A 20933-nucleotide genomic window follows, 5' to 3' on the forward strand; every position below is an offset into this window, starting at 1 on the left:
GTTCCGATCTGTCAAATACTCGTATCCGTAGAGATTTAAAAGCATCTAAAAATGAATTAACAGAGAATTGTGGGCATTTTTTCCTAACGTGATCAAAACAAATATTTTGGCTACGTAGGGAACAATTGATGGATAGATTATAGATGGATAGGTAAATGATGGATGACATTACATTATTCCTGCATATTATTAATTTTTACTGCAGCATTCCAGAATAGCAACACTCCTTGACCTTTGGCTAACGTCATTAATGACATGGATGTCTTGGTTTTATCTTTGCATAAATAATAATCTTTCATTTTAAGGTATTTTTATGTGGACATTTATTTCTCATGATTTGTACCTTTGCAAAGGCAATGGAATCCATTAGGATTCCCACTGCTTACCATTACCCAAAACTCATCTGAGAGCTAACACTAAACCAGAAGGTTGAAGGATAGTTGCAAATTTAAACTCCCCGTCTCCACTATACATTATTAAGGCAAACCCCAGTGATGATCTTTTCCAAGAAGGGCTATGTGGGACGTGTATAATGCAGTGAATTTTTATGCAGGGACAGTCAATTTTGCAGACTAACCTCACTGGTACATAGTGGTTTTAAGGAGTTAATATGACCAACTCTCCATGCTTAGTCATGTGAAATATATTCAAGCTCCGGCTACAGCTTTAATGATTATATGTACCATTCAGTTTTTTTAAATGCATTACAATTTAAAGTATAAAGTTGATACTGCTATAAAACTAGTAATAAGCATGATGTGTGAAGTGATATATTCTTCAAGTGCATCAATAATATTTTCATACTTTGGAAGTAAGAATGTGCTTTTTATTTTCTTACCTGTAGATCCAGCTTTGCAGACACAGTTGAAGCCTCCAGGAAAATTCTGGCAAACAGCGCCATTTTTGCATGGACTGGAAAGGCATTCATTGATATCCCGCTCACAAGCAATTCCAGTAAAACCATCAGGGCAGCTACAGGAAAATCCTCCCACCAAATTATGGCAGGTGCCACCATTATGGCATGGAAGTGGTAAACATTCGTCAATATCAGTCTCACATAAATTTCCATCGTATCCCGGCATGCATTTGCAGATAAAACTCTGGAGTGGCTCATTTGCCACTAAAATTACAGGAACACTTTCAGTGATCTTTATTGTAGGGTTCACAGCAAGCCTCCTCATACAGTTTCCTCCATTAAGGCAAGGATTATGAGCACATGAGTCGTGATCCACAGATTCTATCCATACTCCACTTTGTCTAAACAGCACTTCCTTTATACTTTCAAAAAATGTACCAACTCCACTGGGGTTAACATATTGATTGTTACTTCGTTTTACGGCTGTCATGACAAAAGTCCGGTTATTTTCCTCAAAGATCCCATAGATTTGTACAGCGGTCCCTAGCCCAGTTAGCTGAGAACCAGCAATGCGTAAAAAGTGGAGGTAATGATTTGTTAAAAAGTCTTTAACATTTGGTATGTTTATTCGAAGGAGGATGCTGTTATCAATTGTAGAATTACTAAAACCTGTAAAGAAAACTCGAACATTATTGGTGACTGAGCTGTGCATTCCATCATTGCTATGAACAGTGAGATCAAACGTTCCATCTGTGGATCTTGATTGGGAATTAAGATCACAACTGTTTGCTGGAATATTAAAGAGACTTGTCACCCCTGATGTTAGAGAACAATGGAAGTTATCCAAGACATCTGGATCCTGAGGCTTAACGCTGCCAAGAGTACCACCTGGAAATTGATTACCGAAATAATGGACAAAAATCTCCACTGTTCGGGACTCTGAAGGGTTGTCATTTTGGTCTAAAACTTTCACATGGACAGTTCCCGTGGAAGACATTTGCGGAAAACCAGAGTCTCTAGTTACAACAGATAAGAAAAACTCATTAATCTGTTCCCTATCAATTTCTCTTGTTGTGGTAAGAATTCCTCCTGGGCTTAGACTGAAATAGTTTGTAGCAGGTCCAGTACTCAGGAGGTAATACGTAAATGGACCTTGATTTGGTGGAAGATCTAAGTCTGAAGACTGCAGTGTCATCACATGAGTTCCTGCTCTCTGGTTTTCCTTTACTTCTCCTTCAGTTATGGATAACATGGGTCCATTATCATTAATATCTTCTAAAGATACCACAAGGCATGCACTTCCTGTTGCAGAGGGTGTTCCTGAATCAATGGCTAAAACTGTTAGATTATAAATAGGCATTATTTCTCTGTCCAGATCTGTTGTAACGGTAACTTGCCCAGTCTGTGGATTAATAGAGAAGGCACCTTTTTCATTCCCAGAACCGATGAAATAAGAAAACCGGCTCCAGCTTGGGACTGAATCAGAATCAAAGGCACTTACAAAAGTGACATGTGTACCGGGAGGAACTCCTTCACTGATTTGAACATTATATTGCTTTAGGCTGAAAACAGGAGGGTCATTTGCATCAAGCACAGTGATGTTGACATTTACTTCATCTATATCAGTTCCTCGAATGTTTCCAATATTTTTAGCTAGAATCTTCAGAGAGATTCTTTCTTCCTTTTCTCTGTCTAGAACACCTGATACATAAAGCTTGCCTGTTTTCTTCTCAATATGGAACCCTTTTTTCTTACTGCTTCCAAAAATTAAATAGTGGACTTCTCCATCAATACCTAAGTCACGATCACTTGCAAACACTTCCCCAATGACTGTTCCTTTAGGGGCAGCCTCAGAGACTTCAAAATAATACATCTTTGATACAAACCGAGGTACGTATTCATTTGCTCCCTCTAGCTGGATTGTAACGGTGACAAAACTACAGCGATCTTCGTCTGGCACATTGAAGCCTTTTATCGTTAGATGATATGATTGCTTTGTTTCATAATCAAGAAAACCTTGGGTGGTGATTACGCCTGTGTTTGGATCAATCACGAAAAGGTCACTATCTGAAGACTGTATGGAATATGCAATAACGGCATTTGGAGTAGAGTCTATATCTGTCGCATTTAAGCGAATGACAGTTGTGCCACTTGGAGCATTTTCCTGTACTGTAGGGAAATATTCATCTGCACTGAATACAGGTGGATTATCATTAATATCTTTAACATGAATTGTAACAACACAGTATCCTGTTTTAGCCACCCATCCACCGTCGGTGGCACTGATGGTTAAGTCATGTTTTTGGCAAAGTTCATAGTCCAGACCCTTTGACAAAGACAATGCCCCTGTGGAAGAGTTAATTGCAAAGGTGCCAGCTTCATTTCCTGAAGTGATGTTGTACGTGATTATTCCATTCATTGAAGAATCCCTATCCCTCGCAGACAGAGTTCTTATAACTGTACCAACTGTGTGACTTTCTTGGGCTGTTATGCTTATATGACTCTGCGAAAATTCTGGGGTATGATAATTTTCCTCAGTCACGGTTATATTAACCACTGCATGAGATGATAATGGTGGATTGCCTTTGTCTTTTGCTGTTATTCTCAAGATAAAGTTTTTATTGATGTCCACCATAAGAGATGAAACCACTGTGATCCAACCGCTTTCTTTGTCAACCTGAAACTTACCATTAGCATTTTCTGTTGACAGGGAGTATTCTACTTGAGAATTCATACCAAAATCCTTTTCATCAATCGCTGTTACCTTAATTAATTTTGTACCTACTTTTGCATTTTTAGCAACGGGGGTAAAATATTTGCTCAACAGAAACTTTGGGGCATTGTCATTACTGTCAACAATGTTGATTGATACTGTAGTTTCGCTCATAATTGGAGGGTTGCCTCGGTCAGAAGCACTTACGATAAAGCTGTGCCTGTTGATATTAACATTACCGGACACGCTCGGATTTTGATACTTTAAATGCTGCTTGTTGAATATTTCACCTGTAGTTGAGTTAATACGGAAAAATTCAGATTGAGATTTAAGAAAATAATACACTTGACCATTCAATCCATCATCTGGGTCTGATGCAAATACTTCAGTAACTTTAGATCCGGCTTCAGTTGTTTCTGGAAAGTCTAAATAATAGGATGGCCTACTAAATCTTGGAGCATTGTCGTTGACATCAGTTACAAATATAGTGACATCTGTGCTTACTGTCCACCCTGAATCATGGGCAGTAACCCGTACAATATAGCGATCATAATCCTCTCTGTTTAAGGGCCTGCTTACAGAGATCACGCCTGTGTTGACGTTTATGTGAAAGGGAAGACTTGTGTCAGTGATTGTGTATCTACTGACAGCATTTGCCCCAGCGTCTACATCTGAGGTAGTTACCTGGGTGACAATGTAACCTAAAGCCGCGTTCTCGGGAACAGTTGCACTAAATATCTGAGAAAATCTTGGAGCGTTGTCGTTGTCATCTAAAACGTTAATTATAACTTTTACTATTGAGCTTTGTAATGGGGTACCCCTGTCAGAAGCTTTGATGGTTAGAGTATGCTGAGATACCTTTTCTCGATCCAGGGGCCTGGTGCTTCGGACCTCTCCAGTAACTCTGTTTATATGAAAATAACCATCTTTATTGCCATCCACTATGGTATAATCTATCTGCCCATTAGATCCACTGTCTTTATCCCTGGCAGAGACAGCTACTATTTTCCGTGGTGAAAGGTTTTCCATTATTTCAGCTATGATTGGATCTTGCTTAAACTGCGGGTGATTATCATTGACATCCAAAACTGTTATCTCTAATTTCTCATAAGAGGAAAATGGAGGAAAGCCCATATCTCTAGCTTCGATCCAAAGCACATATTTAGAAATGGCTTCAAAATCCAGTGGGTTTCTGATGTAAAGCTGGCCGTTCAATTCATCTATATGAAATGTGTCTCCAAAATTACCACTAGCTATATAGAAGGACAAGGAACCTCCTCTGGAAGATGAGCCAAACAATGTTGTAATGAGGGTGCCTACTTCTTGACTTTCCGGAAATGTGAAGGTCTTCTGATCAGCTCGTATTTGAGGGAAGTCAGCTTTGTTAGCAAACCTCACAGTCACTGTGGTAGAATCAGCCTTTGAATTAAGGCTGCCATCTTTCACATGGACAGAAACTGTTATTTCAGAAGGACCCTCTAAAGCTTCTGCTGTGCTGATAGTTCCTCGTATGGGGTCAATGAGAAACTTGTTGGAGTTCCGTCCCTTTAGTGAAAAATAAAGTTCTGCATTTGAACCAATGTCCTCATCAGTTACCGTCACAGCAAACACAAAAGAGTCTGAAAGCAAATAGGGAAAAAAACAATATTCATTACTAAACTAAGACAAGCCACGTGAAAAAAATAAGTATCATGGAACTTGGGAATAACATTAACCCCTTTTTGATGCAGGGTGTTGCATCCTAAAGGCTGCAGTTTTTTGGCATTTTACAATGACTCCCCTTTCATAGTTTACTCATACAAAAGGATGGACTCATTTTTAAAGGGCAGATGGGGCTTCCTTGTAAAAGTGCACTAAAATCAATCTTATATATATATAACCATATGCTTAAAAATGGGAAATATGGGAAATATCACTACCTGAAGGAGTAGGTGATGGAATGTAGGTGACATATGGATGATGCAAAAATCTTGGTGGGTTGTCGTTCACATCAAGAATAGTGATGGTCACATTCGTTGAACTTGTCAAGGCAGGGGATCCCCCATCGGTAGCCACAACAAGCAAAGTATAAATGTCTTTCATTTCTCGGTCCAACATTGAACTGCTGATGATCTGACCAGTGGAAGGGTTAATAGTAAACTGGGAATTTCCACCAATCAAACTGTATCTGTCAAAATATATAACAACAATAATAATGTATTAGTATTATTATTACCTTTTATTTATTAAGTGCAATTTAATCGGGGCAGTAAACACATACATAAAAAATATACATTAATAATGTTGATATAATTATATTTTTTTATGCAGACAAATTACTAAATTTCAAACAATACAAAGAACCCCAAGACTGAATGCCAAATAGTCTTTTTGGTCCAACCGAGTTCATCATGGAAAGAGCTCATTAAAATGTAGCTATTTGGTAAATGAATCCAAAAATGGATAATTAAATATACTATTAACAATACAGAAAGCTCTATGATCATTTTAAATTACTTTAATATTACAACCACGCCAGCTGAATCCTCACTCTTGATATGTTGCATCCAAAGTAAATAACTTGCCTTATGAAATATTAAATACCTAATACTGGTTTTATGTGCATTTCATTACTATCCAGCAACCATATATAGTTAATTAACTTTTTTTTTTAAACTTGCCAATAAATGCTTATCCAAGTAATGTACAAATATATATATATATATATATATATATATATATATATATATATATATATATATATATATTTATGTATATTTTTTACCACTACTAATACAAAATATAAACCATTTGCCAAGTTGGTAAACGCTTGCAAACTTCCAATAAACCCCTCATCCAAGACAACCTCATTAACAACCACTAAAAGATTACTTTGAATTCTTGCAGTACACAGTAGGTAGCGTTAGGTCTGTCAATATTAGTTAACATCCTCATTACCCTGTTAAGAAAAAAAAATGATGATAAATATATTAAATGAAAGAAAAGTGCTGTCAGCATGAGGCTTTCAACGGCAGGGGGTCGAACGGAAAAGCTGTAACCCTTAAAACCCTAAAAGCAGGAGCGGCATCTATGCGTGTTAAGCAAATGCGCTTGAAAGGGTTAACACAACAGGTGTTACAGTAGCAGAAAGCGTGCAGAACTTACCGGATAACTCCATTGACACCAGCATCGGGATCTGAACAATTTACCAGCAGAATGTCTGTTCCTGTAGGTGCATCTTCGGGGATTGTTATAAAGTGTTGACTTAAGGCAAACAAAGGTTTGTTGTCATTGATATCATCGACGTTCACTGTGATGGTACCTGTTCCTGTAAGAGCTGGGTTCCCTGCAAAAAAAATATCGAAAAAATATATCACATACAAGTATTTACACATCATACATTTATACTACAATAGAGGGTTACCTAAAATGTTTACCGTACTTTCTGCATGTAGGTGGGGGATTCTTATAAGAATTTACAAAATTTCCAAAAGAACAAGCATTTTTTTTTACTAAAATAATGGTTTAGGATGCAGCCAGAAAGGTAAACTGCCTAGAAGCGGTGCTATGGAATTTAAATTGCTTTTACAGAGAAATGTGAGCCTCTGTCCTTCGTTGTGCACAATAATGAAATTATATCCTCTGCGGCCTATTCTGGGATCCCTTTTGGACTGAAATATTTGTAGCTGTTCTGTACATGCAATACCTGGCACAGTGAGTCAAAAAACACTCTTTTATTTTATAGTTTTAGATAATATTTAGAGTTTATATAGTGTTATATAGGATGAATATACCAAGATGTCATAATATTTCATCCTGATCATCGGGTCCGCCAATTTCTGTGACTTTTTGTGTTGCATAAATAATTTTTGGCATTTATAAAAAAATCAAAAAATAGTTATCAATTACATTTGTCATTACTTGTGTGTATATATATATATATATATATATATATATATATATATATATATATATATATACACATTATTTTTTTATATATATACATATGTATATGTATTGCATGGCTATATTATAGAATTCCCCACAGATGACACATAATACAGCACACTGCATGTCCTTAATTAGTATACATTTTCTGCAATGAAAGACATATTAGTTTGAGTAATTTCACACCTTTCTTTTTGTCATGTGGCCAGGTGTTCTTGATTCCCAAACATAGCTTATGATTTTTTAATTTAAAATTAAATATAAGACCGCCATTGGCCATTCTTAATTTGTCAGCAACTATAAACATCAGGGCACAAATGATTCCTTGTTTTAGCAATAAATATTAAAAAAAAGGAATCCCTCCTGAATTATTGTGTTCAGGTGCACGAATAATTTTTATATCATTTCTAATGACTTCACAGTTTCACTTTTGACTTTCGTACAACAACCGCATAGTTGTTTGCTTGTTCAGGGCTGCAAACACAGCAGGTTTTCAGGATTAAGTGTTTGATTTTATGTTAATTGGCAAAATCCTAAACCTCTACAATAATTACAAGCCCAGAGGGTCTTGGAGTATCATATTATTGCAAGGATTCAGGGATTTCAAGATGAATCTCTCTAATTTGGATAGTTGATTTGCAAGCCAAATACAATTAAAAAAGATGTTTTAATCCATAATAGATGTACATCCATTTAGATGTACAGTTGAATCCACTAAAATCCAGGCAATTAGTGGATACCAAATTAACATCCGTTCATCTTGATGATAATACAATGTGCTGAGATCTGTGCCAAGGCCCCTAAGAATAAAGTATATCATGTTTCTTGAAAACTAAATTAACTGGCGGATACTAATAAGTGTATTCGTCAACTTGGAAGATAAATAGTTCAGTTTCCTAGATATACAAATTGCACTTCACAATGTACATTATTGGTTACAAAAATAGACATATACGTTGTTCTTCATACACTGAAAATAGGTGGAAAACACAAAATGCCCTTTTAATCATAAATAACACCATTACGGCCTAAAACATTTCCCCAACTTTTTTCTAGATAGTTCCCACTATTATGCCTACCCATAACCATAATAAAATTATTGGTGTCCACTCCACACCTCCGATCCAACTAGCAGAAAATATCCTTAAAACCAACCCAAAGTACAAAACCGAGTCGAGGGTCTCTGCGTCCATCCGCCCAGACCTCTCTCATAGCACTCCCTCACACTTATTTCATATCACAGACTACACTATTTAGGGTCATTGCTCGGTCCACATTTAAAACATTGGATAACACTGATCTTATACAGATAAATGTTCATCTGGCCCATGAGCCACCAGTTAGACAAAAATGGCCCCAAAGACATACTTTTTTCTGAATCCAAAGTAAAAATAATTTTTAACTACTTTGAATTTACTCAATCACAAATTACATTATTTGTCTTGAAAATCTAGTATTTTATTGTTATTATCCATTTTTAATAGGAACCTAAAATTTAGGACCCCAAAATACATCTACTATTCTGACATCTGTGGTGGGAAGTGTAAGCAAAAGAATAATTTGCAAGTGAGGTCACCGGCCCCATGGAAAAGCAGCAAGTTGGTAACCGTTTAACTATGTAGTCTGAGCCTAATACCAATATCATATTTGTGGTAAGAGATTCTGTTTTTCTTGGTCAGGCTCTATTCCCAGAATTCAGGATCTCGCTGCAAGAGCGGTTACTCACGAGGCCTGGGTTTTTAATCATTTACCAGCGGACCACCAGAAAATCTTTGTTAAAGCATCCCTTGACAATAATCTACATGATGAGGGCTTTTGTGCTTAAATATAAACGCACACAATTGCAATGAAGGCTAGTGTCATGTAGCATTGGACATACATAAGTAGGCTCTGAGCAGAACAAAATGAATGTCACATTAGTTATCATTAATTCACAGTGAATGATCTATGATTCAGTGAACAGATGTAAATTAGTTGTTTTCCCAGATGTAGCAAAAGTCTCAATGCAAAGAAAGGTTGTCAAGTACATGTCACTAAACTTTTATCATGGTATTATTAAGCTTTTAACACAAGATTCGCATTAGGTCTTATTGTTACTTTGTTGCTAGCTAAACATTACATTTGATTTTCATCAAACTTTACATGAATTTGATGTTATTTTTCCTGAAATAAATGCAAAAAAAAATAATTGTTACTAGAGGGACTGCGGTGTAATTGAAGTGGCGTAACTCTTCTAAATCAGCTTTAGTCAATAGATTTAGACAAGAAGATTATTACCGCTATTATAATGATTTCATTGAAGCAAGATGCTTCCAGGAGAAGATATGGGGGTTGGGGCTTAGCAGAAAAAAAAAAAGGTATACATAAATAGACATGCTTCCTAGTCCCAGTCTTATCCACAAATATTATATTTTGATGACCACTTAAAAACAATAAGGGAACCAGGGCTATTGTAACAAAGTTGACGTGGTTTAGCAATCACTTAAAAGCATCCAAATCAGACTAAATAGTCAAAAAAAGCTGATCAAACGGTGATGACAGGGGTAGTAAAAAAAATTGTGACCTTGAATATTCTTTGGGAAAAATGTTTTCTTTTTTTTAATTTGCTTTCAAAAATAATTTCAGTCTAGACATCTTCAGAGTATAGTCACAAAAGGAAAGTTTTTTTTAAAAAAAAAAATAATTATTACTTCACGCCAGCAATCCCATATTTAATGTAACTCTCCACCCGAGTTGCTAAACATTACATAGAAAGGGTACCGAGTTTTATCAAAATCATATTTATCAATTACATAGCTGGTGGAATGGTTGTCTTTTTTTGTTCTAAATTATTAAACATATATATATATATATATATATATATATATATAATATTTTAGGTTCAGTATGTAAAATCTGTTAACATGTTTACAATTAGGAGCAGTGTTTTTGATATAAATATATTTATTTTCTATTTATATTCCTGATAAAGAGCAATGTAAGAAAACAACTGATCAAGTTTTATAGACCTCTTTTTTGAGATAATTGTATAATCATCCTAAGTAACTCACATAACCTACAATGTACTACGGATCTGATCTGACTGGAGCAGGAGAAGGGAAGAACACATCAGGTGCCCCTAGAAAACAATCATTTTGACTAATAGGAGGCATAAGGAGGATTGACAAGAAACAGACATTCTATCTTTATCTAGAATTTGTATAATTCAATTTTATTATAAATGGTACTAATTCAACTACAAAAACAGCTGTTGTGTATTGTGTTCTAACAACACTATGATGCCCATAAGGTGATTAAAATGTGATGCCTTTTGTCTCTTTATACCATTAAGAGAATTAACTGGAGTGCATGTGATTAACACGTCTCAGTAAAGATTGTTGACACACTATGTTTCTGATCATCACTTGCTGTATCTTTTTTATCCAAGCTAACATACTGCTGCAGATAGTATAAAATGAACAAACAAGGAGATTTTCAGGGCATACCAGACAGAGTTAATCCTAGGATAAAACAGTTTGCCAATACAGTTAATTGTAGATTATGCAAAAACATGGAAAGATCTAATCTGCTGGACAAATGGAAACAGAACCAGTGTCAGCTGTTGATGCATATTATGGATGACATGGGATTATTTGGAAAGTGTTACTTTTCAACCACTTTAATCATATTCCTTTTGTAAATATTGTTTCTATTCAGTTTTGTGGTTACATGTTAAAAATGTCCACTGTAGATGCATTATGACAAAATTAGTGATTCCTACTCCTAGTGACTCCTAAAATATGTGAAATAATTGGGTTTCCTGAATTTTCTCCCCCTCCTAGAGTACTCCTACTACTAGAATCTACTTAGAGCGCAGAGGTGGCACAGGCAGACAGTTTAGGGGGCAGAGGTGGCACAGGCAGGTTACTAAAGGGGCAGAGCTGGCACAGGCAGGCTGTTTCAGGGGAAGAGTTGGCACAGGCAAGCTGCTTCAGGGGCAGAGGTGACACAGACAGGCTACCTCAGGGGCTAAAGTGACACAGGATATTTTAGGGGCAGCTGTGGAACAGGCAGGGGTTATGCTGCACTACCATCAATGTCTGGCTTGGTGTATAGTGATGAGAGTTATGCTGTACACCATCAATGTCTGACTCAGTATTTAATGATAGGAGTTATGCTATACCATATCTGTCCAGTAAATATTATTTATTTAAACTTATTTAATTTATTTATAAGTTAATAATTTATTTTAATAGATTTCTAATTTTTTCTAGTTGACATACAGTTTACAAATTTGTGAAATAAATATTTTTGAGAACAGTTATTATTATTATTATTATTATTATTATTATTATAAGAAGAGAGAAGAAATGAATAATATTTTTTAGAGTTAAGGCTTTTTCCAAATTGATTTGCATTATAAAGTAAAAGGAGGGGAACGGTTGATAATCTTGCAGTGAATATAATACACCCCACAGCCCTTCCATACACAAGCGCGTTTCCCTGCGCTTCTCACTTAACATTCTTAATCAATTTACTTTTAAATTTGTAACGTACCACTGTAGTGCATTCATTGTGTATCAATAATATTATACACAGATGTTGGGGAGTTTAGAACAGAAGGACACCAAATCTTATTTTAAATTGGCAAATTCACTTAAAAAAATATCTGATACTTTATAGCAAGCATGTTTGTTTTACTGCACACAGCTTAAATATCTCGTAATGTAACCCAAAGTAGCAATGTAAACAATCTAAAATTACATCCATAGGAAAATAAAGCTAACCTTAAAACTGTCTTTCCTTTTCCAAATTAATATACAATGCACCCCTTGTGAGTGCCGAGTACAACATGTCGTAAACTGCTAAAGTGGCTTGTTGTGGAGTACATGCTTTCTAAAAAGAAGTAATGCCGAGGCTTAGCTAAATGACAAGGTCTGTTGTTCCGCCAAAGACGAGCGCATGCTACCACCCCAGAAATAGCCCTAACGAGGGGAAAAAATGTTTCTCCAAATGTGATTAACCTAAATCATCAAAGCTGGCTGGAACTCTGTGAAACGACGTACTCTCTAAAGGATTTGTTGTTCATGTGTAGTAGCAAGTGATACTTTGTAAGACACAATGCTGTTCAATAATTATTTACTATACCTTTTATCATAATTTTTTTAATCTGGAAAAATAGATATTGCTGGCTTGGCCCAAGAGAACATACTCCAAAGACCTTTAATGGAGGTTCATATATATATGTGGACTAAACTTTCAAGACGACTTCTTCTTAAAGTTTGAACTGCCACAAAGGACAACATTGCATTAGGTGTGCTTTATTATCAGTTCACCTAATAATAATAATAATTTGGCATGAAATATGGGTGAATAGTTTTCTATTAAAGGCACATGTTCTAAATGGATCCACTGCAAACTACAGTTTAATTATGGTTGACAAATCCTCAAACGGAAACTAAACCCTTAAACCGTCCACCACATAATTACTGGTAACAAATGATTACTCATCTTTATAAATCACTTTTGTGTCTAAATGCTGAATGTTTTTTAGTAGGTGGCCCGCGATAAATTGGGCCACTGACAGCATGGGTATACATTATTGTATCTTGTTTCACTTGCTGCGTTAAACTGATCTCTTTGTTTATCTACTTTCTGCTGCATCGGTTCAAGAATAATTGTCATCCATGGCAAAGCTAACACTGTCACTGGCAAAATTATCCATGACCCTTTTGTTTGTTTTTGAATTAAGGCTGAACTAAATGGGTGACTGGTGATTTTGGCAGAAAGATTAATGCACAAAGTAAATTGAATTGTACACTATTACACAGGTGACAAAAAATTCACTTATAGGCAGTGACATTTTTTCTTGTAGGCTATTAAGGCACCCCGAGGGAGGTTCTTTGCACATTTTTGGGGGGCACGGTGAAGAACAGCTAGAGATGTTAAACATTAAAAGAAAAAATATAAATAAATGCAATGCAAGATTAAAATATAACCTTTATTAAAATAATTAAAACACTCTTAAATAACTAAATTAAATGTACTATACCCTGTCCTTACTCCTATTCACTCAATATAACCGCTAGCTACTGGACCATACCCTCGAAACATATAGTGCTTGCTATTCAAAACATAGCGATGCAGGATTACATTCTATCCCTGTTCAAAAATGGGATAGGTCCGTCCTCTATAGCTTGTATTAGTATGTGGGTGAAACTAGAAAGACGAAAAACCCAACGCGCGTTTCTCCAGCAGAGCCTCCGGCTTCATCAGGATCCATCAATCCGTGTCCTGCCTATTCGACATCCTTTATAAAATGTGGTTTGGACAGAACACGCCCCCTTCTTTTCATTGGTTCAGGGGGACCAGCCCACATAAACAAATGAATCATGATTGGGCTACACAGTATCACCACGTATCCTCGTATAAGCGGGAAATAACCATGCAATACCTGCCAGCTGTTGTGGTGCTTATTAGTACGTAATTGACCTGCATTCATTGGATGCAGCTACGCTTTTTGTTAATACCCCTTTGCATGTTATATGGACAGCTTTCACTGGAACAGTAGACACTGATTGTTAGAAGGCGTCCAGATGTGTGGCACAATATCAATGCACCCAATAAATAAAAGGATGATGATTAGAGGAATGTCTCCAATTTCCCTTGGAAACAAAATGTTCAAAAGACAGAATCCCATAAGTTAAAGACATTTAGGAACATTTACTATTCCTGTTGGATGGCCAAAGCGTAATGTTTACCTATCTTTCTTAGTCTCATCCAGATGGCGAAAAACAAAACTATTTTCTCATTGGCTTTTTCACAAAGGAAATCACAGTTAAAGGAAAAAAAAAAATATACGCTTGCCTGGTACTTTTAAAAGCATGTCTATTTAGTTTTCTGGCAATCATCAGTAATGTGGAACTGATGATTGTCACTCTACTTTCGGGGTTATCTGTTTATTAACACAAGTATACATTTATGATTTAATCTGAAGAAGAGGCCTCTGAGGTCCCCAAGTTTCCAAAGTTTTAAAAGTGCTATTCCTTGCATTTGCATGTGGGAATATTAATCTTTTAAATTACCCATGTAAAATTGGGGTAAAAAAAAATCAATTCATTGTTGTTGAAATCTCTGGTCTATACAGAAATACCATATCATGATAGAAAACAATAAAAATAAAAAGGGGAACATTCTCTGCTCTTATATGTTCTAATCCCTTTATTATATGTCAATAATGCTATTGGGCCAAATCAACAAAATGTAAACTAAAGTTCAACTTGTAGGTTTCCATGAGCCAACTAAGCAAACAATGTGCAGATGTTTCATGAATAGGTCCCAGTATCACAACTCATCATTAATTGCTTCTAAATCCATAATCATTTTTACATTCTTGTAGCAATAACATATTTTAATGTATTCCAAAAGGGGATTGAGGACAATTTGCTGTACAAAATAATTTATTTAACGGTACTTAACATTGGAATGTAAACATTAGTTTGATACTTTGTATTTTTCTCAAAAAAGAAAAACAAAAAAGCATGTTTTTGATATATATATATATATATATATATATATATATATAATTTTTTTATTATTTTTTTTTATATATTATATATAATTTTTTTATATATATTAGCCGATATTTATTATTTGGATAGGTGCTTTTAAATCGTATTTGCTGGTTGTGCGCTGATTGCGTACTTTGTTGCGTGCTTATATTAGTCATTTGGATGCAAATTTGGAAGACACTAATTGCAGAATCCTACACAGGGAATCGGTCTGTGTGCCAGTCAACCTGAAGGTTTGCAAAATTAACATAATAACTACTCATCTGCTTGCATGCGATGATACTTTATTTGCTCAGCTGAAAAAATTCAGGCATTTTACTTTGAGAGAATAATACCCATCTCATTTACCTCGATGAGATAGCACAGATGGGAATCATTTCTACAAGACCGATATGTTAAAAGGCAGCATTTAGCATACCATGAAATTAAGTCAACTGCAAAAAAAAAAACAATCAGGGAATCTTATATTTATAATTATAACAATTATTATTATAACTGTGTCAATAGTGTATAAACTTCTATGAAAACATTAGGAATTTTTAAAAAATCTTTTAGTGCACTGACAATGACGACCACTGTATCCAAATATATTATTCATAGTTATATCAATTAAGTAATAATAGCTTTCAGAACACATAGAGGCTTTTAATATGGATGATGCTTTCAGCTTAACGTGAGGAAATCGGTTCACTAAAGTTCAAAACTGTTAATCTTAGATAAATTGGGCAATTAGCTTGTAAGAAAGGGAGAACTGTCACAAAATACGATTTATTAAAGTGATAATATATATTTTTTAAATGACTATATATACATACATACACGTGTAGAATTTGTAAACAAAACATAATAACAAAATAACAGTACCTGAATCAGCAGCTGTGATCAATAAGGTATATTGCTCTTTTTCCTCACGATCTAGGCTTTTAATTAAGCTTAACTGTCCACTTGATGACAATCTGAAGGCACCATCTTCATTGCCAGAGGCCAAAGAATATGTCAACCTGCTGTTTAGACCTTGGTCATCATCTCTTGCTACTACCTATAATAACAAAAATAACAATGACAATAATGGGTGCTCACGTTTCAAAATAATTAATTAGCAAATGTATATTGCCTGTTTTATGTGTATTAATAAAACTATATATAAGTGCCAAAACCGAGCAAAAATGTGTGTCTGTGTAAAATAGCCCAAGTACCTAACAAGAGAAAAAGTAATTTCCATAAATGTACCTGACTGCCCTTGGAGGTTGGATCACAACATATTTTTCAAAGTGTAGTTTGATGGTATCGCTACATTTTTGCAATAAATAGTGTGAAATGTATTTGCAGTTCTCAATGACAAAGCTTCCCACAACCGTAAATTTAGATAAACTATAGGATGAAAACAGAGTTGTTGCCCCTCATGATATAATTCAGCAGCGCCTTTAGACTGGCTACAAAAGGCTTATGCCCATTGGAGTTTTGCCAGTTTTTAAGATGATCCCCCCCACTCCCCCAAGTTGTAGAAAAAGCATCAACTCCTATTGATTCAACTGACCTGAAGAACAATCTTTGGCAATGTCTTTAGGTTCTCTGGAACATTCACCGTGTATGGGGATAATTCAAATTTAGGCATAACATCATTGATATCAGAGAGCAGTATATTGACCGTTGCTGTATCCGTACGAGGGCTGCTTCCACGGTCTGATGATTGGACAGTAAGTGAATATGATGATTTCCGCTCCCGATCCAGTGGTTTGGCAATTGAGATAACTCCAGTAACAGTGTCAATCCTGAACTCACCACTTGGATTACCTTCCATAATAGAGTAGCGTACCATTCCACTGACACCTTCATCTGCGTCTGAAGCTGTTACTTGAATGAGATCTGTTCCAGTTAAAGTGTCTTCACTAATCTCTACTTTATATATGCTTTGTGAAAACCGAGGGTTATTGTCATTGATGTCAAGCACTATAACGACCACATCAACTGAGGAAGAAAGTGATGGTTTTCCCTTATCAGTAGCTATAATGGTTAAGGTATAATTGGAAACATCTTCACGGTCCAGTTCCCCAGTTAAGCGCACTTCTCCATCAATATTGCCAATGACAAATTTGTTTCCAAGTGAACTAAGCAATGAGTACTGAATATAAGAGTTTGGTCCACTATCTGGATCGGTGGCTTGTGCCCGGAAAACAATGGTGTCTGTGGGAGTATTCTCTTGGATGTAAGTGAGTTTTGGTGAAATAAACCTTGGTGGATTATCGTTTACATCCAACAAAATGATAGATACTTCAACTGAGCTTGTGTATCTAGATGCTGGTGGGGGTGTCATGTCATGCACTTGAACAACAAGACTATAGAAGGATTGACTTTCCCGATCCAAGGTCTGGCGAATGCTCAAGACACCACTATGATCGATCTGAAACTGGCCCATACTATCTCCAGAAGATATGCTGTAAAAAAGTTCAGAATTCAGACCTGGAAGGAAAGACAAGAAATATGGCTTATTCTCCTGGTTATAAACACTACAGTATATATATTCAAAATTACATAATTTTGATTCTCAAAATTTATATCTATCAACCTATTGAGTGAAGCTGAATCAAGTCTGAATTAAAAATAGACATCATAATGACTATAAGCAACAACAGGAAAACGATAGAAGGATCCGTTACTAAGCATGCTCCATTATAAAGTATGTCACAAAAGGCCGGATTAATAAAAGCAGCTTTACAGTTTAGGGAAGCTAGTTAAGCTTTGGTAGGGAATCAATTAGGTTAATTGTATATTGTACATTTATGTCATGCAAATAGTAATCAGTTCTGAAAGGCTCTACATTTAATGCGGGTCTGTATTTCAGGTTGAAAGCAACATTTATCTCAAGGATTATTTATATGAAAATCTCACAAAGAATCCCCATATATTTTTTTTCCATCTTTCACCATTAAGATCATCAATTCTGTGCTCAGCAAACCTTTCCTACAGACATCAGGTGCCATGATTTGGTTAGCCACAGTTCTGGCCACTGTGCCTATGCAATGGCTGACAAACTGGACATTTGACATACAATGGTTGGGATGGACAGAAATTAGGATTCTTTTTTATACAATATCTATACTTTAAATTTTAAAAAATCATGTTTTGAGTACATAAATATGCATTTTTAGTTAAACTATGTTATTATATCCATTTAGACAAGAAAGAAGAATCCAGGCGATATAAGTAGTATGTGCAATACAGATGAATGTAGTTACTGATCTGTAACATCTCCATATGTACTGGTAAGCAGCTATGCGGCTTTCCTTTGAAACTGGGAATATAATTGTTCTAAATATTCACAATGAGTTGAATGTATATTGAAACTTCCTGAATAGCAGACGGATCTTTTGTGTGGGTTCCTGAAGGCATTAATCATTGCCTATCATGACTCGGAAGGGTGTAGTATGTGCAAGGCCAGTGTACAGGAAACAGCTATGATTAAAACACACGCCGTATAACACAGGTACTAAAACCGCGGGACATGCTTTCATCTACGATAAAAGAAGGTGCAGTGGTGTGAGAGTGGTAAAAAAGTGAGCCAGATCATACATTAACAGTGATGACAGCTAATAACTTTACAGTGCTGTGAAGTATGATGGAATATGATAAATAAATAATAATAATAATAATAAACACATAATACAATGGCCCCGAGGCTGTGTGAAAAAAAAAAAAAATATATATATATATATATATATATAGTTATCATTGTGTACTTAAAATAAACTGTAATCTGATGTCGTTAGTTCAGGTTTTATATAATTAGAAACTTATAAGCGGAAGCTTCCGTAAAGTTTGGCATTGTAAATATAACAGATTAAAAAAAAAAAAAAACTAACTAGAGGATTACAGCTGATTTGTTTCAATAGGATGTCGTGTGCACTACTCACCGTATCTTTTAGTATAAACACTTATAGATAACCCTTCAGACCATTTACCTAATACTTAAATGCATTTATGTTTCTTTTTAATACTCTTTCTATCATTCATTTATCATCTGTCACCTAAAAGTTGTAACACTGGTGTAGATAAAGTAGCAAAAAAACTGCTTGGTTATTTTCACATAATTACTATTTAAAATTAATTATTTTTTGCAACTAATAATTTATCAAATAAAGACACAATTTACAGTCATAAACAGATGTCATATGCCATATAACTGATTTTTTTGTTTTTTAATCTCAGTTTAATGAATTAATACAGTGCCAAATGCCACAAAGGAAAGCCATTTGTTAACACTTTAGACATGGTATATTGTGTATTCATAAAGAGACCTTACTATTGTTACCTTCAAACTAGAGGCTCGTGTATTATTCACGCATACTGCAAGCCTTTACAAAATAACCATATGCTTTTACCATGCCTCAGCGATCATAATCATACCCAAACATTGCATTATATTTCGGTGATCCCCCGAATCGTGGCACAAAGGGACAAGAACACTTAACATTGCTTGAATACATTGAAATATGGTCTCCTGTAAGCCAGTATTTTAGAAGACATTTTTAAACTGGTCATCTGGTGTGACAATAGATTTTTATGTTATTTGAAGGTATAAAGCCCTTGCATTACAATATATTATTTTTTTTCGCAGAGGTGAAAACATTTAACAAATGTAATTGCTTTGACACTGATATCAGCCTGTTTTGATTGCAGCATACATGACATATGCTTATTATTATTATTATTATTATTATAATTATTACTGTGTTCATATGTGCACTGCGGTCCTATGTCTTTATATGATGGCAAGGAGGGGTATATTGTACTTGCATCTGTGCACTATTAATACTGCTGCTATAATGGCTCATGGATCATGGTTGTCTACGGCGCTGTGTTTCAGACCATATAAAGCCTTAGCATCTTTATAAATTGAATAGTTATTTTTTTATTAATTCATTCATGTTTTTGCTTGGCCGTTTCATTAAGTAAATGCACCGTACAAGATAAAAATGCAAAACAGTTCACATTACCTGAAATAACTTATACCGTGGCCCATGTCAATGAAAATGATTTGATTTTGTGCAGGAGCCTGAATATTATATTCCCATGACTTTCCCATGACCTTATAATGCTATAGTACATGACCATTTGACCCTTGTAGTCGCTAGAGTGAATGAGTGACAAAAGTGTGTGTGTGGTAAAAGAAAGTAGCTGATAATTACGAGATAAGAGATAAACTAAACAGAACATAAACACAACAATCATTATCAGTTTTAAATAATGAACCCTAAATTCTAAATTCTACATACCTTTCCCAATATTGCCACTTTTACTTTCACGAGGTTAACCTTAAGAATACTAGAAATATTTTAATGGCATTTATAACAAGCTATTTGAGACTTAACTAGATACAGCTGTATATTGCATTTACTGTATATTTTACTTGAGTGCCTCCAGCCGATAATGCATACCTTCGTCAAGGTCCGTGACATTAAATGTGAGGATTGTTGATCCATGAGGCAAGTTCTCCATAATGGAAGTGCTGTATGAGCTCATGCTGAAGACTGGAGGATTATCGTTTATATCTAAGATGTTGAAGTATACCCTTACACACGAGGACTGGCCTCCTCCATCTTCTGCACATACAGTGAGAATGTAATATTGTTGTACTTCATAATCTAAAGCACGTGTTACATTAAAGACTCCTGTCACAGGGTGCAGAAAGAATACGCCATCTTCATCATCATCACTAACAGTGTATGTGATTTCTCCATTCACACCAGAGTCATCATCAGTCGCTTGTATTGAAGCTACTATGGAACCTGTCATACAAGCAAAACACATAAAATGTTAAGCAAAATATATTTACTGACGTAAAAAAGCAGTGATTTTCGTTTCTAGGAAGCCTGGTGCAGTCTGAGGA

At 35.4% G+C, this 20933-nt stretch overlaps 1 protein-coding gene across 1 annotated transcript in view; it reads right to left on the reverse strand.

Annotated features, from left to right (window-relative positions):
- FAT4 (FAT atypical cadherin 4) overlaps positions 1 to 20933 on the reverse strand; it is a 116258-nt gene that overhangs the window by 17417 nt on the left and 77908 nt on the right. Inside the window, exons 4-9 of the mRNA XM_053461405.1 lie at positions 20482 to 20832; positions 16584 to 17506; positions 15911 to 16085; positions 6714 to 6894; positions 5489 to 5736; positions 839 to 5188 (exon numbers count right to left, since the gene is read on the reverse strand). Of these exons, the coding sequence (XP_053317380.1) occupies positions 839 to 5188; positions 5489 to 5736; positions 6714 to 6894; positions 15911 to 16085; positions 16584 to 17506; positions 20482 to 20832 (6228 nt within the window). The remainder of the gene's footprint in view (positions 1 to 838; positions 5189 to 5488; positions 5737 to 6713; positions 6895 to 15910; positions 16086 to 16583; positions 17507 to 20481; positions 20833 to 20933) is intronic.

The sequence above is a fragment of the Spea bombifrons genome, chromosome 1 (genome assembly GCF_027358695.1).
Source record: "Spea bombifrons isolate aSpeBom1 chromosome 1, aSpeBom1.2.pri, whole genome shotgun sequence".
NCBI lineage: Eukaryota > Metazoa > Chordata > Amphibia > Anura > Pelobatidae > Spea > Spea bombifrons.